Source organism: Mustela lutreola, chromosome 15, assembly GCF_030435805.1.
Source record: "Mustela lutreola isolate mMusLut2 chromosome 15, mMusLut2.pri, whole genome shotgun sequence".
Classification (NCBI taxonomy): Eukaryota; Metazoa; Chordata; class Mammalia; order Carnivora; family Mustelidae; genus Mustela; species Mustela lutreola.
In genome coordinates, this window is record NC_081304.1 from 20,298,657 (window position 1) to 20,317,948 (window position 19,292).

A 19,292-nucleotide genomic window follows, 5' to 3' on the forward strand; every position below is an offset into this window, starting at 1 on the left:
TGCTGGTCCCTGGTCTAGAGCGAAAGTCATGCCCACGCCCACTTCTCCTGGCTTTCTCCCCCAGTCTGCTCTCTAGTTTGGGTGTGGAAGTAGCTCATTTGTGTTCCATACTAACTGTGGGACATAGACCCTGGGACCCTGCTTTAGGAGTAGGCACCAGGACAGATGGGGAGCAGGTAGGTCCGAGTCTTGTGAGTTTTTGGATGGGAGGGAATAGAGCCACTTTTGATGGTAGGGGGTTTTCAGAAACATTTGCTCCTGCTTCGTTACTGAGTTTCTGTGGTGTTAACCAATGGAGATTGGCTTTAAATGTCTACACCTCTCTTTTTTGGAGAGGGTTGGAGTAGTCGGAATAGGGACTAGGGACAGAGGCTTATAGGAAGAAGGGGGTTGCATACTGTTAACATTACTTGGTTCTGAGAGCCTGGGAGGGAGCGTGGAAGCTGGGTCTTATAAAGGGCGCCACCTCATTGCTTCACCTGAGGCACAGAGTTAACAGGAAGGGACTGTCCTTTAGATCCGGACCATTGCCATCATAGCAGAAGGCATCCCTGAGGCCCTCACAAGGAAACTGATCAAGAAGGCGGACCAGAAGGGAGTGACCATCATTGGACCTGCCACTGTGAGTGTCCTTTCTGTAAAGCCCTTTAAGTTCAAGGCTATCTTTCAAAGTTCTGGACCCACAGAAAGCAAATTTGTTGACTGTTCTGTTTCTCTCTTAGGTTGAAAAGATTCAGAGTACCCATTGAAAGTCAAGTCTGTTCATATCCAGTTACTTTAAAGGGCTCTCTCCCCAGTCCCTATCACTTTAGGGGGCTTAACTGGAAGATACTATGTGTGTCTGCCCACCTTTGTGCAACCATAGCATGTTTTTTGATTATTGCTTTAACTGTGAAATGAAGAAGAATCTACTTAGAGGTTTTATTTGCCCAAAGGTTTTCACATGGAAAGAAGTTGCTCTGGGAGTATTTTGTTGTTGTCTTTCCTTAGTTGTGGTACTAAAGAGTTGTCTGAAGGTCAGATTTTTGAATTAAGCAGAGGGCCTTTCTTTCATTTCTGAGGCAGGGGTGATGTTGAGCAGAGGTGCACACCTATGTTTTACACTTCCCCTGGGTGCTGTCCCCCTTTTAGAGCAAAGGAGGGGACTTAATCCTGAGTACACATACCGAATCTGCAGCAGTAAGCTGTGTTTTCCCAGTAAGGCTCTCTTTTCTTCTGCGTAATGGCTCATGAGGGAGAGATGAGACTCTCCCTAAGCTGGAAGCCTAGCGTGCAGGTGTTAGCTCTCTCAGACCATTTTCTTCCCATCCTGACCAGTTTCGGGGAAGGGAGGTTGAGTAGGTAGTATTGGGCCTTGTGATTTCCCTGAGCTCTGGTTCGTCAGGAGCTTACCCTCCCTCCCTGACTGCTGTTTCTGCTCTCACAGGTTGGAGGCATCAAGCCTGGGTGCTTTAAGATTGGGAATACAGGTGGGATGCTGGACAACATCCTGGCCTCCAAGCTCTATCGCCCTGGCAGCGTGGCCTATGTCTCGCGCTCTGGGGGCATGTCCAACGAGCTCAACAACATCATCTCTCGGACCACGGACGGCGTCTACGAGGGCGTGGCCATTGGCGGGGACAGGTGATGGGCTGGGCCAAGGCGGGCCTCCCCAGCTGGGGAGTGGTGGGCTGGGTAAAGGGGGGGTCTCTGGGTCCTCTAATCTCTGCTCAATGCTGCTGAGTAAAGTCCATAAAACAGGACATTTCGGGGCGTCTGTGTGGCTCAGTGGGTTAAAGCCTCTGCCTTCGGCTCAAGTCATGATCTCAGGGTCCTGGGATCCGAGTCCGGTATGAGGTTCTCTGCTCGGCAGGGAGCCTGCTTCCCCTCTCTCTCTGCCTGCCTCTCTGCCTACCTGTGATCCCTGTCAAATAAATAATTTTAAAAAAACACCAAAATCTTTAAAAAACAAACAAAACAGGACATCTCTACTCTGTTTCAGGAATGACACTGGCATGAGCTCAGAATAAAAAATAGAAAAAGGTGTTTTCAGAATGTTTGGGCTTTGGGGATAATTTTGTTTGTTGTCCGACTTGTGGCCACAGGGAGGCAGCAGAACGCAGCAGTTGGTGGGACTGATTCTGAAATCACAGCAAGCTCTAATCCCCAATTTCTCTGTTGATTAGGGAGGTGTCCTGGGCAGGTCATTTCCTCCTCAGACCCTCCATCATCCTTACAGATCAAATGGGTAAAATCCTAGCAGCCACCTCATGGGGTTGTCGCGAGACTTAAGTGAGGGTAATGTTTCTAGAAAGTGGCTAATACAGGGCCTGCCACTTAGCAAGTATTCAGCAGCTGTTAACTGTAGTCCGTAATAGTGAAAGGAAAAACTGTTTCTCTACTGTCTACCATTACCTCACTAACCCTTCTGGCTGCCAGATGTTGGGATTTTTTTTTTCCCGTGCCAGGCAGTTCTCCAGTTCTCTGCTGGGTGTCCTATAATGCATTTCAGTTCTGACCGTATCTACCTGGCATTCGTACCAGATCCCCCAGGGGAAGGGCTCAGCCTCACAAGATGCCAGTTGCAAGTCCAGGCTTCCTGTACTCCTAAACAACTGGCTGTACATTGGGGGTCTCCACACCACCCTTCTTGGGTTTGGTAATTTGCTAGAATGGTTCGCAGAACCCAGGAACAGCCAGAGGAAAGAAACACCTGTGGCAGGTTACGGGGGACAGGGCATGGAACTTCTGTGCTCTCAGCGGGCACGCCACTCTCCCAGCACCGTGGTGTGCTTATTGACCCAAAAGCTCTCTGAACCCCTTTCTTTAGGGAATTTTTTGGAGACTTCATCTTGTGGGCACGATCGATTATTAATTTAATCTCTAGAGGATTCTCCCCTCCCCAGAGGATGGTGAGTAGAGCTGAAAGTTCCAAGCCTCTGATCCTGGCTCAGTCTTCTAGCGACCAGCCTGCATCCAGGAGCTCTGCAGATGCCCACCCAGAGGTGCCTCAGGAGAACAAAAGACCCTCCTGTCACCCAGGAAATTCCAAGAGTTTTAGGAGCTCTGCCTCAGGAACTGGGGGGCAGAGACCAAATCCCTATTTCTTTTTATTTCACATATAGTGTATTCATTGTTTTTGTTAGTGGGAATGGTAATCAGTAGAATATTATTTTAGAGTAATGCTTACCATTTAATGCCATAATACATGTTAGCCACTGCTGTTTATTACTACCACCATCGCTCTTTGCCTCAACCAAAAGCTTTTGGGAGAGTGAGTTACCTTGTCTGTCTCCTGGCTCTCCAGTATCATGTCAGGTGGGACTTCCTGAGTGAGAAAGATCTCTCTCCCAAGTCTTGGGGGCTACAGCCTGGGGAACCGTCGTCCCCAGGGCTCCCTGACAACGGGCTCTAGCTCAAATAAGTCTGGGCAGTTACACTCTCCCCTTGGGATTTATCATGCTCTTGAAGATCTGTAGAGAAGCATCCTTGGCCTTAAACAATCCTATCGTAAAATCTTGTGGCAGGAGAAAGTAAAAAAATATAGGGGAACCTTGAACAACCTAGGTTTGAACTGCACGGATTCGCTTATATATGGATTTGTTAATCTTTATGGCTTTAATTACATTCTCTTTTCTCTAGCTTACTTTAGTGGGAGAACACAGTGTATAATGTGTATAACATACAAAATATATGAATTGACTACTGATGTTATCTGTAAGGTGCTGGCCAACAGTAGGCTCTCAGGAGTTACGTTTTTGGGGAGTCATAGTTATACTTGGATTTTTGAGTGCATATGGTGTGGATTGATGACCCTCACATCATTAGAGGGTCAACTGTGTGTGCAGGCCCTATGTCTAGACCTAGCAACAGCCTGTCAGTCCTGGGACGTCAGTTGGCACGCTGTATTATCTATTGCTGTGTTAAAAAGAAAAAAGAAAAAAAAGTCACGCAAGCCAGGTGATTTCAAACTATGATAGGACATCTGTCCCCATAGTTTCTGTGCATCAAGAATCGGGGGTGGCGCAGGTAGGCACTTGGGGCTCGCGAGGGATGGGCCACAGCAAGGTGTTCGCTGGCCACAGGGCCATTGTGGCTCAGGGCCTGCCGGAGGCTGTACATGGCCCATCCACAGGCTGGCGGGGGCTTTCTTGGGGCTTCTCTAAGGGCTGCTTAGTGTCTTCAGGACATAGCGGCCAGCGCCTCCCAGGGGCAGCGGTTCAAGAGAGAGTGCCAGACAGAAGCTATTCTTTGTATAACCCTGCCCGGAAGCCATTGTCAGAGAATCACTTCTGGCCCGTTTTGTTTGTGAGAAACGGATGTCGTCTGACCCATATGCAAGTGAGGTGTGAGGTTCCGCCTTCTTAAAAGAATTTGCAGCCATATTTTGAAGACACCACACGTGTGCTCTATAAGCATCTCTTACTGTCAAGCAAACCTCCCCCTCGTCCTCCCCTTCCCTTGTGCTTCATATTTTAGCCCCCCCACACACACACTTGAGCCATCTCTGGACACCCACGAGAAGCCTCATGTGTTCCTGGTAGCTTCCTACACCTGTACCTGCACGTCCGCAGGCCTCCCGATCCCATGTGTTCTCTGCTCTCACCAGGTACCCCGGCTCAACATTCATGGACCATGTGCTCCGCTACCAGGATACTCCAGGAGTAAAAATGATCGTGGTTCTTGGAGAGGTGAGTTTTTGTTTTGTTTTGTTTTGTTTTGTTTTGTTTCTGACTTAAAAGTAATGTGTGATCTCTGTTTTGTTTTTGTTCTTTTTTTTTTTAAATGCATGCATTTTGGTTATATATGACTTAATGTGCCAGTCGCTGGTAATCCCGCTCCCTACACTCTGGGGCATAGAGGCCATCGCTGTTAACACTGCCATGTCTGTTCCCAAAAAGCTTCTTGACTCTTGGTGGCGAAAGATATTCTAGGACCAATTAAGAAGCTGCTCGGGGATGGCCTTGGTCTCTTGGGCAGTGCACAGCTGGAGCAAGAAGTGCACTTTTTTCAGTTTGGGAGAGTCTTATAACCCCATTCCTTGCATGTGTACCTGAGCAGGTCTGATCCAAAATCACCGTATACCCTTAGATAGGGGAGGGGCGTCCCAGGGGCTCTAGAGGACACCCACTCCCCGGTTACAGTTCTTCCTTGTATCCTGTCTTAGTCCTGCAGGCTTTTATTTGGCCAGTGCCCATGTGTCTTCATCTTTTAGCTAAGTTGTAATTCAGGACTCCTGGAGCCTCTGACCCCTGCCTGACTCAGGGCAGATTTTCCAGCGACAGTGCTGCCCACAGCAACTCGGGACCTGGTTCCACTGACTTAGGGGCTTTTTCTTGTTCCTTGGCAGATAGGGGGCACTGAGGAATATAAGATCTGCCGGGGCATCAAGGAGGGCCGCATCACCAAGCCCGTGGTCTGCTGGTGCATCGGGACCTGTGCCACCATGTTCTCCTCTGAGGTACAGTCCACGCAGGTCGCTCCTGGCCGGGTGGAGCGGGGTGGGGGGCATTCGAGGTGAGCTGTGTGGTCCCCTGGTTAAGCAGCTCGTTCCTCCGATGCACATTTATCACTCACTGTGTTCCTGTAATATCCAGCTGGGACCCTGCTTTCTAGGAGGGTAAGTCCACTGGAGGGTGGGGGGCAGCCATCAGCAGGTAAAGGCCAGAACAAGGCTCTGAGTCCCTGCTTGGAGCCGCCACACTTCTGTCCAAAGGAGCTGAGATGGCTCCACAGGGAAGGTGAGGCCTGTGCTGCATCCAAGGTCTGAGAAGGGGTTTGCTCTGCGAAAGGGAGGTGGAGAAGGAAGAGGACACATGCCAAGTGCAGAGCTGGGGAGGGGCTGTAGAAGAAAGCCAGGTTTGTTCTGGACAGGAAAGTGCCCGGAGCCCTACAGTGAGCGCAGCAAGGACGGGCAGCCAGTACAAACACTCTCCGAGCCGCCTGCTTCTGCTGGGTATGGCCCGTCAGGCTGTAGCCCAGGACTCCAGCTTAGAGGACCCTTTGTCTTGGAGATGGCCCATCAGTGGTGATGAAACCGGGGTAGCAAAGACTTGTCACCCATCAGTGATCAGTAGGGGGGCAGGCTCCGAGGGTGAGGGCTTGTACAGGCAGTTTGTGTGTGCTGTGTACAGATGAGGACAAGACTGGGCCGTGAGGCTTCCCGCAACTGTGCCGATCGATCCCTTTGCTGGACGCCCACACCCTTCCTGCCAGTGAGCCCGTCACCCCGTTCTTTCCCCCTGCACTGCCTGCCTGCCCGCTGAGATTCCTGATTCCTACCCCCCTCATGGTGGCCGTATTTGCGCCCTCCTTTAAGCCAGCAGTTCTGTTTCTGCAGATTTACTCAAGGGTGTCTATGTGCGAAAATACTTCAAAGTGTTGGGTGCAAGGATACCCGTGATGTTGTTGTGGCAGAAAATGGAACAACCCAAATGCGGGTCAGAAGGTGATTTGTCATCACAACACAAACAGGCAATTGAAAACCCAGCAGGCAGGAGAGTGAGGTGCAGCTTGACATGTTTAAAAGTTTAAGTTATATTAGATTAAAGAAACGGGATGCGGTAATGTGATTTTATATAATAATTATGTTTTGTTTTTTTTTTCTCCAGTAAGTAAAAGGAGAGGAGCGGGTTACGGGATTGCGCCCATCCCTCAGGCATGGCCTCTGCTCTCACAGGCTAGAGTCAGGTCTTGGTGGATCTGTGTGACCAGGGCAAGTCCTTTGGCCTCTCTGTGCCTCAGCTTCCTGGGCTGTAAAATGGGCATGATTGAGGATTGTTGAGGGGCTCACATAAGAAAGTAATGGAAAGGGTCTGGCACCCATAGTCTTATTAGCAAATGTTCCTTTCCATTCTCCAGTTCACTGACTCCATGAAGCTCTCCCTGATTCTCTTTCTTCTTGACTGCTCTCCCCTCCGCGTCAGCAGCCAAAAATATTACGTCCCTCCCCCTGCACTGTTTCTCTTAACCAGCTCTGCATTACTAGCCCTCCACCTCCCCCCGCCCCACCCCAGCTATGCTAAGGACATTTCCCAGCAGGGCAAGGACCTCGCTCTTCCATTTCTGGCTGCGCGCCCATCATCACCCCAGGGATAAGACAGGTCCTCAAGGTGTTTTATTTTTGTCTTTCAATTAATTTAAAACCTTATAGAATTTCAAGCATACACAAATGTAGTGGAGTACAGTGACTGCCCAGCTAATAAGGGATTTTTGATTTCCTAATTAGATCACATGACCTTGCAGAACTTTCTCCCCTATAGAGGAGGTAAGATAGTTTTGCAACAAAATCTCCACCTGTAGGCAAGCGGAGATAGCTCATCAGGAAAACAGAATTAAGAACCGAGCAATGGGAGTAGAGACCAGAGGTATTTGTTAAGGGGGGCGTTTTTTCAGAACTATGCTCCACAAAACACTGGTCCTGTAGCATGGGTCAACAAAACAAAACAAAAGCAAACCAAAGCAAACAGAAAGGGAGCTTCTACAAATTAAGAACTTGGAACTTAATCTTCCTTTTAAAAATATTGGTTTTGAGGGGGCGCCTGGGTGGCTTAATCAATTAAGCATCGACTCTTGATTTCAGTTCAGGTCATGATCTCAGTGTCAGGGGATCAAGCCCTGTGTTGGGCTCAACACTACTCAGCATGGACTCTGCTTGTCCCTCTCTCTCTGCTCCTCCTCTTCCCCCGCCCCCTCAAATAAATAAATAAAATCTTTTTAAATTTATTTTGGTTTTAGTGTTGAGGAATCTCAGAGTTTAAGAGACTAGTTTGGCTGCCTGGAATCCAGCATTTTCCATGAATTTGAGTACAGAACCTCTTCTCCTTCCCACCCCATCCACCTGTGCAGATCCGGTCCTATAAAGAACGCACTGGGAGCCTGTGCTTGAAAACTTGTGTTTTTTGAGCGTCGTTAACAGAGCAGAGGGTTCCTGACCTTTTAGGCAGTTAAGGCCCCTTTGGTTCTATGTAGTGGGTAAGAACCCAGGGAGAAGCCACACTGCCTGGGTTCGGATGCTACCGCAGCCTCCCCGTGTGGCCTTGGGCAAGTTATGTGTACATGTATTCGATAACGGCTTCCACCGTATCGGGCTCGGAGCTCCACTTGCGCATCTCTACCCGGCCCGAGCGGGACTCCGAGAACTGGCCCGAGAGTAGGGGCGTGTTTCCTTTCTCATTGGAAGCAGCCACGGCTACTGGGAGATGAAGTGAGTCAGGTGTGCGGACAGTGTCCGGATGTAATGTTCCTCAAATAGCTTAGATGTTATTGTCATCACCCACCTCAACCCGCCCTGATCGGGGTTTTGTACCACATCGCATATGCTTAACCTCATTTTCCCCACTGGGTGCCCAAAAAAGACACCGTTACCCTGTAGCTCTCCCCATGGGCTTTCTCTTCCCTAATGCTCCCCTCCTGTAGCCAGTCACCCCATGCCCTTGGATTTAGAGTTCATCTTACCGCATGCTCGGGTGGGAGGGGGCAGGTGCTAGTCGGCTCCAGGTGGTTGTTGCCATGTGGGAATAGAGACCTACAGACTTTTTATCTTCCGCATGTTTATTAAGGTTTATGTACTTTATGGGGAGAGGGGCAGAGGGAGAGAGAGAATCTCAAACCGACTCCACACAGCACGGCTACGACCCTGAGATTATGACCTGAACTGAAACCAGGAGTCAGACGTCTGACTGACTAAACCCCCAGGCACCCCTACAATCTGACTTTTTAAAAAGAAGCTAGAAGGAGCTTCTTCTAGGGAGGGTCAATCAGTTAGCCATCTACTCTTGGTTTCAGCTCAGGTCATGATCTCATGGTTATGGGATCAAGCCCTGAGGTGGGCTCTACACTGAGCAGAGAGTCTGAGATGGTCTCTCTCCTGTCTCTCTCCTGTCCCTCTCCTGTCCCTCTACCCGTCCCCCGGCTGGTCTCTCTCTGTCTCTCTCTCAAATAAATAAATACTTTTTAAAAATAGATAAATCAGGTGGTTAAGCATCTGCTTCAGCTCAGGTCATGATCCCATGGTCCTGGGATCAAGCCCCCACATCGGGCTCCTTACTCGGTGGGGAGCCTGCTTCTCCCTCTCCCTCTGCCAGCTGCTGCTCCCTCTCCTTGTGCTCTGTGTCAAATAAATAAATAAAATCTTAATTTAAAAAAAAAACCCACCCCTCTGGCTGCCACAGGGAGATGGGCCGCCAGGCTTTATGTCCTGGCTCCCCTACACAGTAGCTATGTGACCTCCAGGAAGCTTCAGCGCTTCGGTCTCTTGGTCTAGAGGTCGAGAGTCATTTGGCATACCTGTTGAGTAAGGCTGTGTGAGGCTTGAATGAAGTGATTCACATGGAACATCGAGCAGGGTCTGGCCTGCAGTGGGTACCGACGTTCCCAGGAGCCTTTTTTGTCCTCTCCTGCCAGGATTTTACAAGCCCAGTAAAGCCTCTGCCCTTGGCCTTCCAGGTGCAGTTTGGCCATGCCGGAGCGTGTGCCAACCAGGCTTCAGAAACTGCAGTAGCCAAGAACCAGGCTTTGAAGGAGGCAGGAGTGTTTGTGCCCCCGAGCTTTGATGAACTTGGAGAAATCATCCAGTAAGTGGACTGTGGGGAGGATGCCAGCCTCCGGCTCTTTTTCCAGATACCCCGCGAGGATTGGAGCCTCTGTGACACAGAAGTGTCTGAAATTCCTGGTCCCTTTTAGGTGACGACTACAACCGTACAGATGGTCTGAAATCTTTTCTTTCTTTCCAGTTTTTGTTTTATTTTGTTTGTAGACCTGGCCATTCCAGGCCATTCAGACTGGTATTAAAACATGCTCGATTTCTGAGCCTACCTACTTGGCTGTTCTGTAAATAAGAAATGAGCACAGAAACGGTTAGATAAACGGATTGATAAACTGGTTATTGGATAACCCATTGGATCTTCCCATTCCTCCCCTTTTCCGTAGCCTCCAGATTCAGCTTTCTGTAAAGCTCTGCAGGGTTAGTGGGTGGGTCTTGGCCAGAACCAGTTTTCCTTCTGTTCTCAAGAACCCAGCTGGTGTAAGGCACTGCCAGGAAGGGGGAAGTGCAGAGCCAAAAAACCTGGAGTTTTGGCGTTGGGTGGAGGAGCATTCCTGGGATGGCTTAGCTGTGCCCAGAAACATAAAGTCCACATGGCTGTCTTCTTCCTCCCCTTTCCTCCCCTCCCAGGTCTGTGTACGAAGATCTTGTGGCCAAAGGAGTCATTGTCCCTGCGCAGGAGGTGCCGCCTCCAACCGTGCCAATGGACTACTCCTGGGCCAGGGTAGGTGCTGCGGATGCCTCTGAGGGTGGGTGAGGCAGGCTGGGAGGCCAACGGAGTGGGCTTTGAGTTGGCTTGGCTTGAATCCCTGGAAACCTGGTTGCCTTAGGGCAACCCTGTAAATCACTGCTCTGGCCTCCAGACCCTGTCTCCGAGGGCAGTTCTACTCGAAGGGCATCAGAAGAAACCTTGACGATTATTCTTGGATTCCAACCCCTCCTTATGAGCTGGAGCTTGTGAGCTAGCCCCTTCTGACCAATTCAGAGCCCAAGAGGGCGAAGGGCAGGGTGTCTGTCCCACCAGCCACGTGGCCTGGCCTGGAAACAGGCTGAAAAGAGACAACGTCCCCTAGAGTTGTTTACACTTGATCGAAGGGGCATCAGGGTGAAGCAGAGAGTCTACTCTGCGTGGTTGTCTCAGCCACAGAGATGAAAAGTAATATTCTTAAAACACAGGAACTCTCTGAAATCAGTTTTTAAAAGACCAGTAGGAAAAATGAGTAGGAAATGGCCTTTCAACATGAAAAAATAAATGCTTAACCTCACTCATAAAAAGGAGCCAAAGCAAAAACTGTGATACCAATTTGCCCCTTTTGGGTCAACAAAGAAAAAATTCTTTGATAATATGTCGTGTCTGTGTGGGTAGAGGGAGACTGGTGCATTTTTCTGTTAGTGGTGGGACTGGAACTGGGCACAACCCTTCTGAAAGGCAGCTGGGTAATAGCAGGTTTAAAAGTACTGGCCCTTGGGGCTCCTGGCTGTCTTGGTTGGTTAAATGTCTGCCTTCAGCTCAGGTCATGATCCCCGAGTCCTGGGATCAAGTCCCACAGCCCGCTTCTCCCTCTCCCTCTGCCCCTCCCTCCTGCTCGTGCGCTTGCTCTCTCTCTCTCAAATTAAGAAAATTAAAACTTAAAAAAAAATAAAAATAAAAAAGTGCTCACCCCTGGGGCACCTGGCTGGCTCAGTCAATGGAGCATGTGACTCTTGATCTTGGGGTCATGACTTCAAGCCCCTGTTGGGTGTGAAGATTACTATCAAAACAACGACGAATGCTCACACCTGATGGGATAGCGATTCCATATCGAGAAAGCTACTTCAGGGAAGCGCTTATGCCTTCACACAACTGTGTTCAAGATTTTTCTAGTTAGGGCACCTGGGTGGCTCAGTTAAGCATCTGCTTTTGGCTCAGATCATGATCCCAGGGTTCTGGGATCGAATCCCTCATCAGACTCCCTGCTCAGCGGGGAGCCTGCCTCTCCCTCTCCCTCTGCTTGCTGTTCCCCCTGCTTGTTTCCTCTCTCACTGTCTCTATCAAATAAATAAATCTGTAAAAAATAAAAAAAATAAAAATAAAAAGAATTTTCCAGTTAATGGTTATCAGCGGAAGAATGGCCCAAATTGTGGTTTTGTCATACGATGATGTGATACTTTATAGCAGCTAAAGAAATGAACTAGATATGTGTATGCACTGACTTTCATGGAGTTTGAGTTCATTGAGTAAATAAGAGTATTATGGGACAGTAGATCATGATTATGAGAAAAATGTATGTATACCAAAACAGTGTTTTGTATTCTCCATGTGTCTTCGTATATGAACAAAAGTAGAGAAAGAAAGGCCAGATAGATGTCCATTAAACTGACAAACATTAAGGTGGAAAGGCGTTTTTAAATTAAAATCAATAGGGCCCTTTTCTGCAGTGCTTAGTACTGAGATTGCAGAGTGTGTGCTCGGGGCTCGGAACACACATATATTATTTAAAAATTCCAAGAAAAAAAACTCTTTTAATCTTAAAATTGATAGGGGACAATTGGAGAAATGAGTTGGTCTGAGGTAGAGTTGGCTTAGGTAGAGTTGGCAATGACGCCCCATTGTGCCCCAGCTCTGGAAGCCACGAGTTCAACCCAGTCCCTTTCCCTGGCTGAAGGACAGATTGAGGGGATCCCTTTTTCCCACAGCCATGTGCTGCCTCCTCCCATTTTGGTGGGGGGTTGGCAGCCGAATGTAGAATGTTAGAAACATTCCCCTTTAGAGACATTCTTGCATTTCTTAGCAAGAAACCCAAGGTGGCCTTGGGTTGGTTTCTGAGCTTCATTTCCTCTCCTTAGGACACATTTGTGGGGTGAAAAACGAACCTGTGGATGGGAGTTGTGGGTGCCCTGGGCATGGCGCTCCTATTTTCTACAACCCAAATCAGATAATAAAAGGGCTTTTGTATTTCTTTCTTGGTATGAGTTGGTCTGAGGGTTGCTACTTGGCAGTCAGAATTTAAGACCTACCTGAGACATGAGTTCTGTGGTCACATCATGCTGCTCGCCCCTTCCCCTCTCTCTGCTCAGGAGCTGGGCTTAATCCGCAAACCTGCCTCATTCATGACCAGCATCTGTGACGAGCGAGGACAGGAGCTCATCTACGCAGGCATGCCCATCACTGAGGTCTTCAAGGAAGAGATGGGCATTGGTGGGGTCCTTGGCCTCCTGTGGTTCCAGAGAAGGTGAGGTGTGCAGGGTCCTGCCATCTGTGACTCAGAGTTAAGGATTTTCCTCTGACCAGGGAGTGGGGGTGGGTAGCCTTGGGGAATATGTCCAGGATCAATCTTCATGGCCACAGATCAATTGCAAGGCCAGAGGAAAGAGATACCAGCTGTCCCTAGGTCTTCAAGGACAGAAGGGTCAGAAGTAGAAAGCAATGACCTCATCAGGGATCTTGGATCAGCCCCTGTCCTTGGTGCGTTTAAAGAAATGAGACAGAGTAAATGTAGGCCTCTTGAGAGAAAGGTCTGGATGGCTCTGGTAAGTCAGAGAGTACAGGCCCCATGGAGTTCCTAAACAGGCATGAAGTACCTCGTACTGGGTCCTCTCTTATCAGCCTAAGTGTTAGAAAAAATGGGTGTCTCTGCAACTCCCAAACTTAGCCCTCCCCTGGGCCTGACAGTGGGGGAAGGGGCCAGTGAGTACCTGATTCACAGAGTCCTGGTTTGGGGTGGCACTGGGCAAAAGGCCAGGTCAAAGTCTTGGTTTGTGTCATTCCCTAAGTTGCAGAGATGGATCTTGGTCCTGCTTTAGGCCCTTCCTGGGAGGAGGGCCTCAGTAACCTGAGCGGGTTTCCCTGTCTGCTTTCACATCCCCTGTCTCCAGACTGCATTCTTAATCAGATGGGGGGTTGAACCCTGCAGACCGATGAGGCGTCCTCCCCTGGGAAGGGCACAGTAGTCTCACTTCTCCCTCTGGCACATAGAGGGATGCCACAAATACAGGTTACATTCTCTGACAGTAACTCAACGCTGAAAGCCACTGCCTAAAGAAGAATTTTCAAACCATGGCGACTAACTCTATTACTGTTTTAAAAGCAGTATTTGCAGGGTGCCTGGGTGGCTCAGTCGGTTCAAAGGCTCTGCCTTCTGCTCAGATCATAATCCTGGGGCCCTGGGGTTCTGGGATCAAGACTGGCATTGGGCTCCCTGTTTAGCAGGGAGTCTGCTTCTTCCTCTCCCTCTGTCCCTCCCCCGACCCCATGCTTGTGCTTGGCGCTCTCTCTCAAATGAATTAACAAATACTGCTTTTAAAGATTTTTTTTTTTTTTTAATCAACAAGTTAGGAGATGCTCAAGAATCTGCAGGTTTTGCCATGGGATTGCTTGATACTATATTAGATGTGGGTTGGGAAGTTGCTAACCTCCTCGAACTTACTGAGGGAGGATAGGAGCAAGTAGAAGCTTGGCTCTTCAGGTCAGTGTAGCTCCTGTTCAACTACTCGCCTCTGTTCTGACCCTCCTCTTAGTGGCCGTTTCCTCCCCTTCTAGGTTGCCCAGATATTCCTGCCAGTTCATTGAGATGTGTCTGATGGTGACAGCGGATCACGGGCCAGCCGTGTCTGGGGCTCACAACACCATCATCTGTGCTCGGGCTGGAAAGGACCTGGTTTCCAGCCTCACCTCGGGGCTGCTCACTATTGTGAGTACTGGCATCCTGGGAGGTGAGAACTGCAGGGGTCATGTGCCTTTGGCAACATGCACTTGGCCGCCGTGGGGTCCTAGAAGGAGCCTCGAAGTGTCAAACCACATGGCAGGGCAGTTTGGGGCATGCCAGATGGGTCTGCGATGCTGAAGGAGGCTCTTCCAGCTCAGGGCAATGTGGGCTTGCTTGTCCTACAGGGGGACCGGTTTGGAGGTGCCCTGGATGCTGCTGCCAAGATGTTCAGTAAAGCCTTTGACAGTGGTATTATTCCCATGGAGTTTGTGAACAAGATGAAGAAGGAAGGAAAGCTGATCATGGGCATCGGTCACCGAGTGAAATCAGTAAGTTGTGACTCTTCTTAAGGACGAATCTGCAGGTGGATGGTGCCAGGACAGCATTGTTCTAGCTGGGAACACCCAGGCTCCTGACTCATAACCTGCACAGCTTTGGCTGTGTTGACAGATGTCAATGATAAGGCAGCTATTTTTCCATTATAATACAGAATGCCCTTAAACAGCTTTGCATGAGGATCAGGGACACTGTTCCTTTCTAAGGAACATTCCACCCAGGCTTTGCAGCCACAGTGACCTCCTCCCTTAGCAAAGAGACATGCTAGCTAAGTATGGACTCCAGAAAGGGAACAACCCAAAAGCTTGAATGTGGCAGCAGGGTTCCGACATTGTCTCCAAAAGAGGCCCTGCGCTGTGGACTGGAGCAGCGCCTTCTACTTGGGAGCCGGAGGTCACTTAGTATCGGGAGTCGGCTGATGCCTGAACGCTGATCAGTTATTGCTTAGCCTGGGTCTCTTAGTAGATGGTGTGGCCTCAAGCATGAGAGGTCCAGGGCTTTCCTTAAAATCGCAGGGGTGCTCTGCTGCCCCACACCAGTAAGTGCTTGCTAGTTGAAAAAAGAACTCTGCTGAACTTTGTCATAGCTTGAGGAGGCTGCCGACCAGTGGGCAGCATGGTTAGTGGCCAGAACCAAAGACTTTCAGTGGGAGAGTAGATGAGCCCTAGCCCCCTGCTGTTTAAATGGAGGCCAAGGCCTGTGGTGAATACAGTTAACATCTCCAGGTCTCAGTTCCTTGTTGGTGACATAATAGACTTTAGAAACCATGTGGCACAGTGTCATCACCTGTGCCACATGGAATCCAACATGCGGGTCAGGTCCCTGAAACACACCTCCCAGTTGTAATACAGTCATTTGTGTTCGTCTGTGGCAGGAGCCCAGACATGTCTCTCTCTCTTTTATTTTTTTTAAAGATTTTATTTACTCATCTAACAGACAGAGATCACAAGTAGGCAGAGAGAGAGGAAGGGAAGCAGGCTCCCCGCTGAGCAGAGAACCGACACAGGGCTTGATCCCAGGACCCCAGGATCACGACCTGAAGGCAGAAGCATTAACCCACTGAGCCACCCAGGTGCCCCGAGACATGTCTCTTAATAGTGGTATTAGGGTAGGTTCCTCTGTAACTTTGGGTCACTTTCTAGATAAACAACCCAGACATGCGCGTGCAGATCCTCAAGGATTACGTCAAACAGCACTTCCCTGCCACCCCTCTGCTTGACTATGCTCTGGAAGTCGAGAAGATTACCACCTCAAAGGTAAAAGAGAAAATGTCCCTAATTCCCAAATCATAGACTGTCGGCGCATTACTTGGTGGGAAATAAGAGCCAGCCTACATTTTGTGTGCAGCCAAAAAACAAACCTGGTTTTCTGGGAAATTCTATTTCTGTTGCACTGCTACGTTCAACAGATACGTATCCTGTTTCAGTGAGGTGTTGGGTTCTCTGCTAGACATTGGGAGTTAAACTGACACTTCCTCTCCTAACCAGCTGGGATGTTTTGGTGGGAGGTTTGTCAATTGTGGTCAGGATCTGTAGTTAGGTTAGTAGTAGTAATTGTGGAAATTTTACAAAGAGAAAATGAGAAATAATGATAAGTGCTTTGACTTTTTTGTCTTCCCAGAAACCAAATCTTATCCTGAACGTAGACGGTTTCATCGGCGTTGCGTTTGTAGACATGCTTAGAAACTGTGGGTCCTTTACCCGGTGAGCTCTGCGGCCATTTTCTTCTTAACAATTACTGATGCTTATTTCCTACCAGCTCTTTTTTTTTTTTTTTTTTCCTTCCAGTTCTAAAAGCAGTGAATGCTCATTACAGAGAATACATTAGAAAATATGCCGGGCGCCTGGGTGGTTCAGTAGGTTAAGGCCTCTGCCTTCGGCTCAGGTCATGATCCCAGGGTCCTGGGATCAAACCCCAGATCGGGCTCTCTGCTCAGCAGGGAGCCTGCTTCCCTCTCTCTTTCTCTGCCTTCCTCTCTGCCTACTTGTGATCTCTGTCTGTCAAATAAATAAAATCTTTAAAAAAAAAAAAAAAAAGGGAAAAAGAAAAAGAAAATATGGAGAGGCATAAAGAAAACAAAAATCATCTCTACTCCTACCACCCAGAGCACCCTTTCTTTGCTTTGAAACCAAAGAGAGCTGGTGTCTCCTTCTAGGGCAGAAGTTGTACTGCCTTTGGGGAGGAGGGCAGTCATGTGAACCATTTTAAAACCACAGGTTGATTGTGTGTTACAGGGAGGAAGCTGATGAATATATTGACATTGGAGCCCTCAATGGCATCTTTGTGCTGGGAAGGAGTATGGGCTTCATTGGTGAGTTGGTAGTTGTTGCTGTTCTTGAGAATTCAATTTTGGGGGGAAAAAAAAGAATTCAATTTGGGGGCACCTGGGTGGCTTAGTGGGTTAAGTGTCCGCCTTCAGCTCAGGTCATGATCCCAGGGTCCTTGGAATCCAAGCCTTCGTGGACTTCCTGCTCAACACAACGTCTGTTTCTCCCTCTCCCTCTGCCCCGCCCGTGCTCTTGTGCCATGCTCGCCCTCTCTCTCTCTCTCTCTCGCTCTCGCTCTCGCTCTTGCTCTCACTCACTCTCAAATAAATAAAATACGGGGGGGGGTGGGATTCAGTTTGGTTTGGTTCCCCCCATGGTTCAGCTATAACACTTACCTATGTGGCAAGTTTCTGTGAATCATATTATCACCATCATTGTTCCTAATCCTTCCTTTCTTACTTTAACTTCCCCTTATTCTTTGTTCCTTTGTTCTCGGACACGACTGACTGCTAGCCCAGGAAAACAGAATGAGACTGACTGCTAGTCCAGGGAAACAGAATGAAATCTAACCGTTGCCTTTTACTCAGGCTGCCATCCACTTATGCAGTGGATCTGGATTTACTTCCTCTTTTTTTTTTTTTTTTTTTTTTTTTTTTTGGTATTAGGAAGATTTCTTGTCCTGATCCTCTCCCCATTGCCAAACTTTTAACAGACTCAGCAACTCTTAATCAAAAGATGCCTGGGGCACCTGGGTGGCTCAGTCGTAGAGCGTCTGCCTTAGTCCCAGATCCTGATCCCAGGGTCCTGGGATCCAGCCCAGAATCGGGTTCTCTGCTCATTGGGAAGCCTGCTTCTCCCTCTCCCACTACCACTCCCTCTGTTTGTGTTCCCTCTCTCACTGTCTCTCTCTCTCTCTCTGTTGAATAAATAAATAAATAAATCTTCAAAGAAAAAAAAAAAAGATGCCTTTGCTCCATATTTCAGGACACTATCTCGATCAGAAGAGGCTGAAGCAGGGGCTCTATCGTCACCCGTGGGATGATATTTCATATGTTCTTCCGGAACACATGAGCATGTAATGAACCAGGACCCCTGTTGCAGTAAAGTGAAGACAAGAACTCCTCCCCTGGGAAACAAACAGTGTGCAGACAGCTGGCACGGGAGCTTGCTCTAGGATGGGCCTGGAATGTAAACAGCCACGGTGTACAGGCACCGAAGATAGCCACAGGCTAACACTGTTCAGTCCACACAAAGAAGCTTAGTATTTTTTTTATAAGCATAGAAATAAAAACCAAGCCAACAAATTGTGACTTTTGCTCTGCTACATGCTGTATTTATTACATGGAAGCATCTAAGCACTGTGTAAGGATTGTGTAAGGTGTTATGATGTTGCTTTCTTTTTTCCATTAGCTAAAAAAAAAAAATTTACCCCCCTTGGAGGAAGGGAATGAAACTTTTAAGACATCAAGACACCGTGACACTGTCAGTTGAAAGCATCCCTAATGTCTTATTTTTTCACTTCCCTTTCTTCCTCATATAACCCGAAGAGCATTGTGTTAATCTGATTTTTAAAGATCTTTTTATGTGTTACGTGTTAAGGGTTTGTTTGGTATCTCACTGAAATGTACATAAGCAAACCAAACTCTGCTTATGTCAGCCGGGATGGGACCATTGCATCCTTAGCCATTGTCAAAAAATACATGGAGTCGTAATTTAAAATGTAAAGTTGTAACATACGTATGTTTAAAACAAATGCAAAGCGAAAAGCTGTGAAATGTCTTGTGTCTTTCGTTCTATTTATGCAGTTGTTTTATGGGTCTGTTACTGAAGTGTGGGTTCAAGGACTCATCTCCAGCCCGTTGGCATCTGTAATCCACCAAGATTCTGGCAGCTGCCACCTCTGTCTCTTATCTGTATTATCAGTTTGGTTTCAATAAACTATCAGTAACAATGAAGACACACTACTGTCTTGTGTCCTCCATATCCTTTCTTCTGTATTCCTTTGAACTATACAGTTTTCTACATGTCATTTTAAAAAATGTTCATCCAGGGGCGCCTGGGTGGCTCAGTGGGTTAAAGCCTCTGCCTTCGGCTCAGGTCATGATCCCAGAGTCCTGGGATCGAGCCCAGCATCGGACTCTGCTCGGCAGGGAGCCTGCTTCCACCTCTCTCTCTGCCGGCCTCTGCCTACTTGTGATCTATCTCTCTCTCTCTGTCAAATAAATAAAGGGACGCCTGGGTGGCTCAGTTGGTTAAGCAGCTGCCTTCAGCTCAGGTCATGATCCCAGCGTCCTGGGATCGAGTCCCACATCGGGATCCTTGCTCTACAGGGAGCCTGCTTCTCCCTCTGACTCTGCCTTCCACTCTGTCTGCCTGTGCTCGCTCTCTCTCTGACAAATAAATAAATAAAATCTTTAAAAAAAAAAATAAATAAATAAATAAATAAATAAATAAAATAAAATAAAAATGTTCATCCACCTC

The 19,292-nt window shown here is 48.3% G+C and overlaps 1 protein-coding gene across 2 annotated transcripts in view; it reads left to right on the forward strand.

Moving 5' to 3' along the window:
• The window catches only part of ACLY (ATP citrate lyase), a 43,081-nt gene extending 24,315 nt beyond the window's left edge, over nucleotides 1–18,766 (forward strand). For both annotated transcript variants that reach the window (XM_059147882.1, XM_059147883.1), the window contains 13 exons: nucleotides 518–622; nucleotides 1,427–1,623; nucleotides 4,589–4,670; nucleotides 5,330–5,440; nucleotides 9,427–9,554; nucleotides 10,154–10,247; nucleotides 12,581–12,735; nucleotides 14,043–14,193; nucleotides 14,394–14,537; nucleotides 15,687–15,800; nucleotides 16,165–16,247; nucleotides 16,779–16,855; nucleotides 17,796–18,766. In XM_059147882.1, the coding sequence (XP_059003865.1) occupies nucleotides 518–622; nucleotides 1,427–1,623; nucleotides 4,589–4,670; nucleotides 5,330–5,440; nucleotides 9,427–9,554; nucleotides 10,154–10,247; nucleotides 12,581–12,735; nucleotides 14,043–14,193; nucleotides 14,394–14,537; nucleotides 15,687–15,800; nucleotides 16,165–16,247; nucleotides 16,779–16,855; nucleotides 17,796–17,890 (1,536 nt within the window). In that variant the 3' untranslated portion in view covers nucleotides 17,891–18,766. The remainder of the gene's footprint in view (nucleotides 1–517; nucleotides 623–1,426; nucleotides 1,624–4,588; nucleotides 4,671–5,329; nucleotides 5,441–9,426; nucleotides 9,555–10,153; nucleotides 10,248–12,580; nucleotides 12,736–14,042; nucleotides 14,194–14,393; nucleotides 14,538–15,686; nucleotides 15,801–16,164; nucleotides 16,248–16,778; nucleotides 16,856–17,795) is intronic.
• The last annotated feature ends 526 nt before the right edge of the window (nucleotides 18,767–19,292 follow it).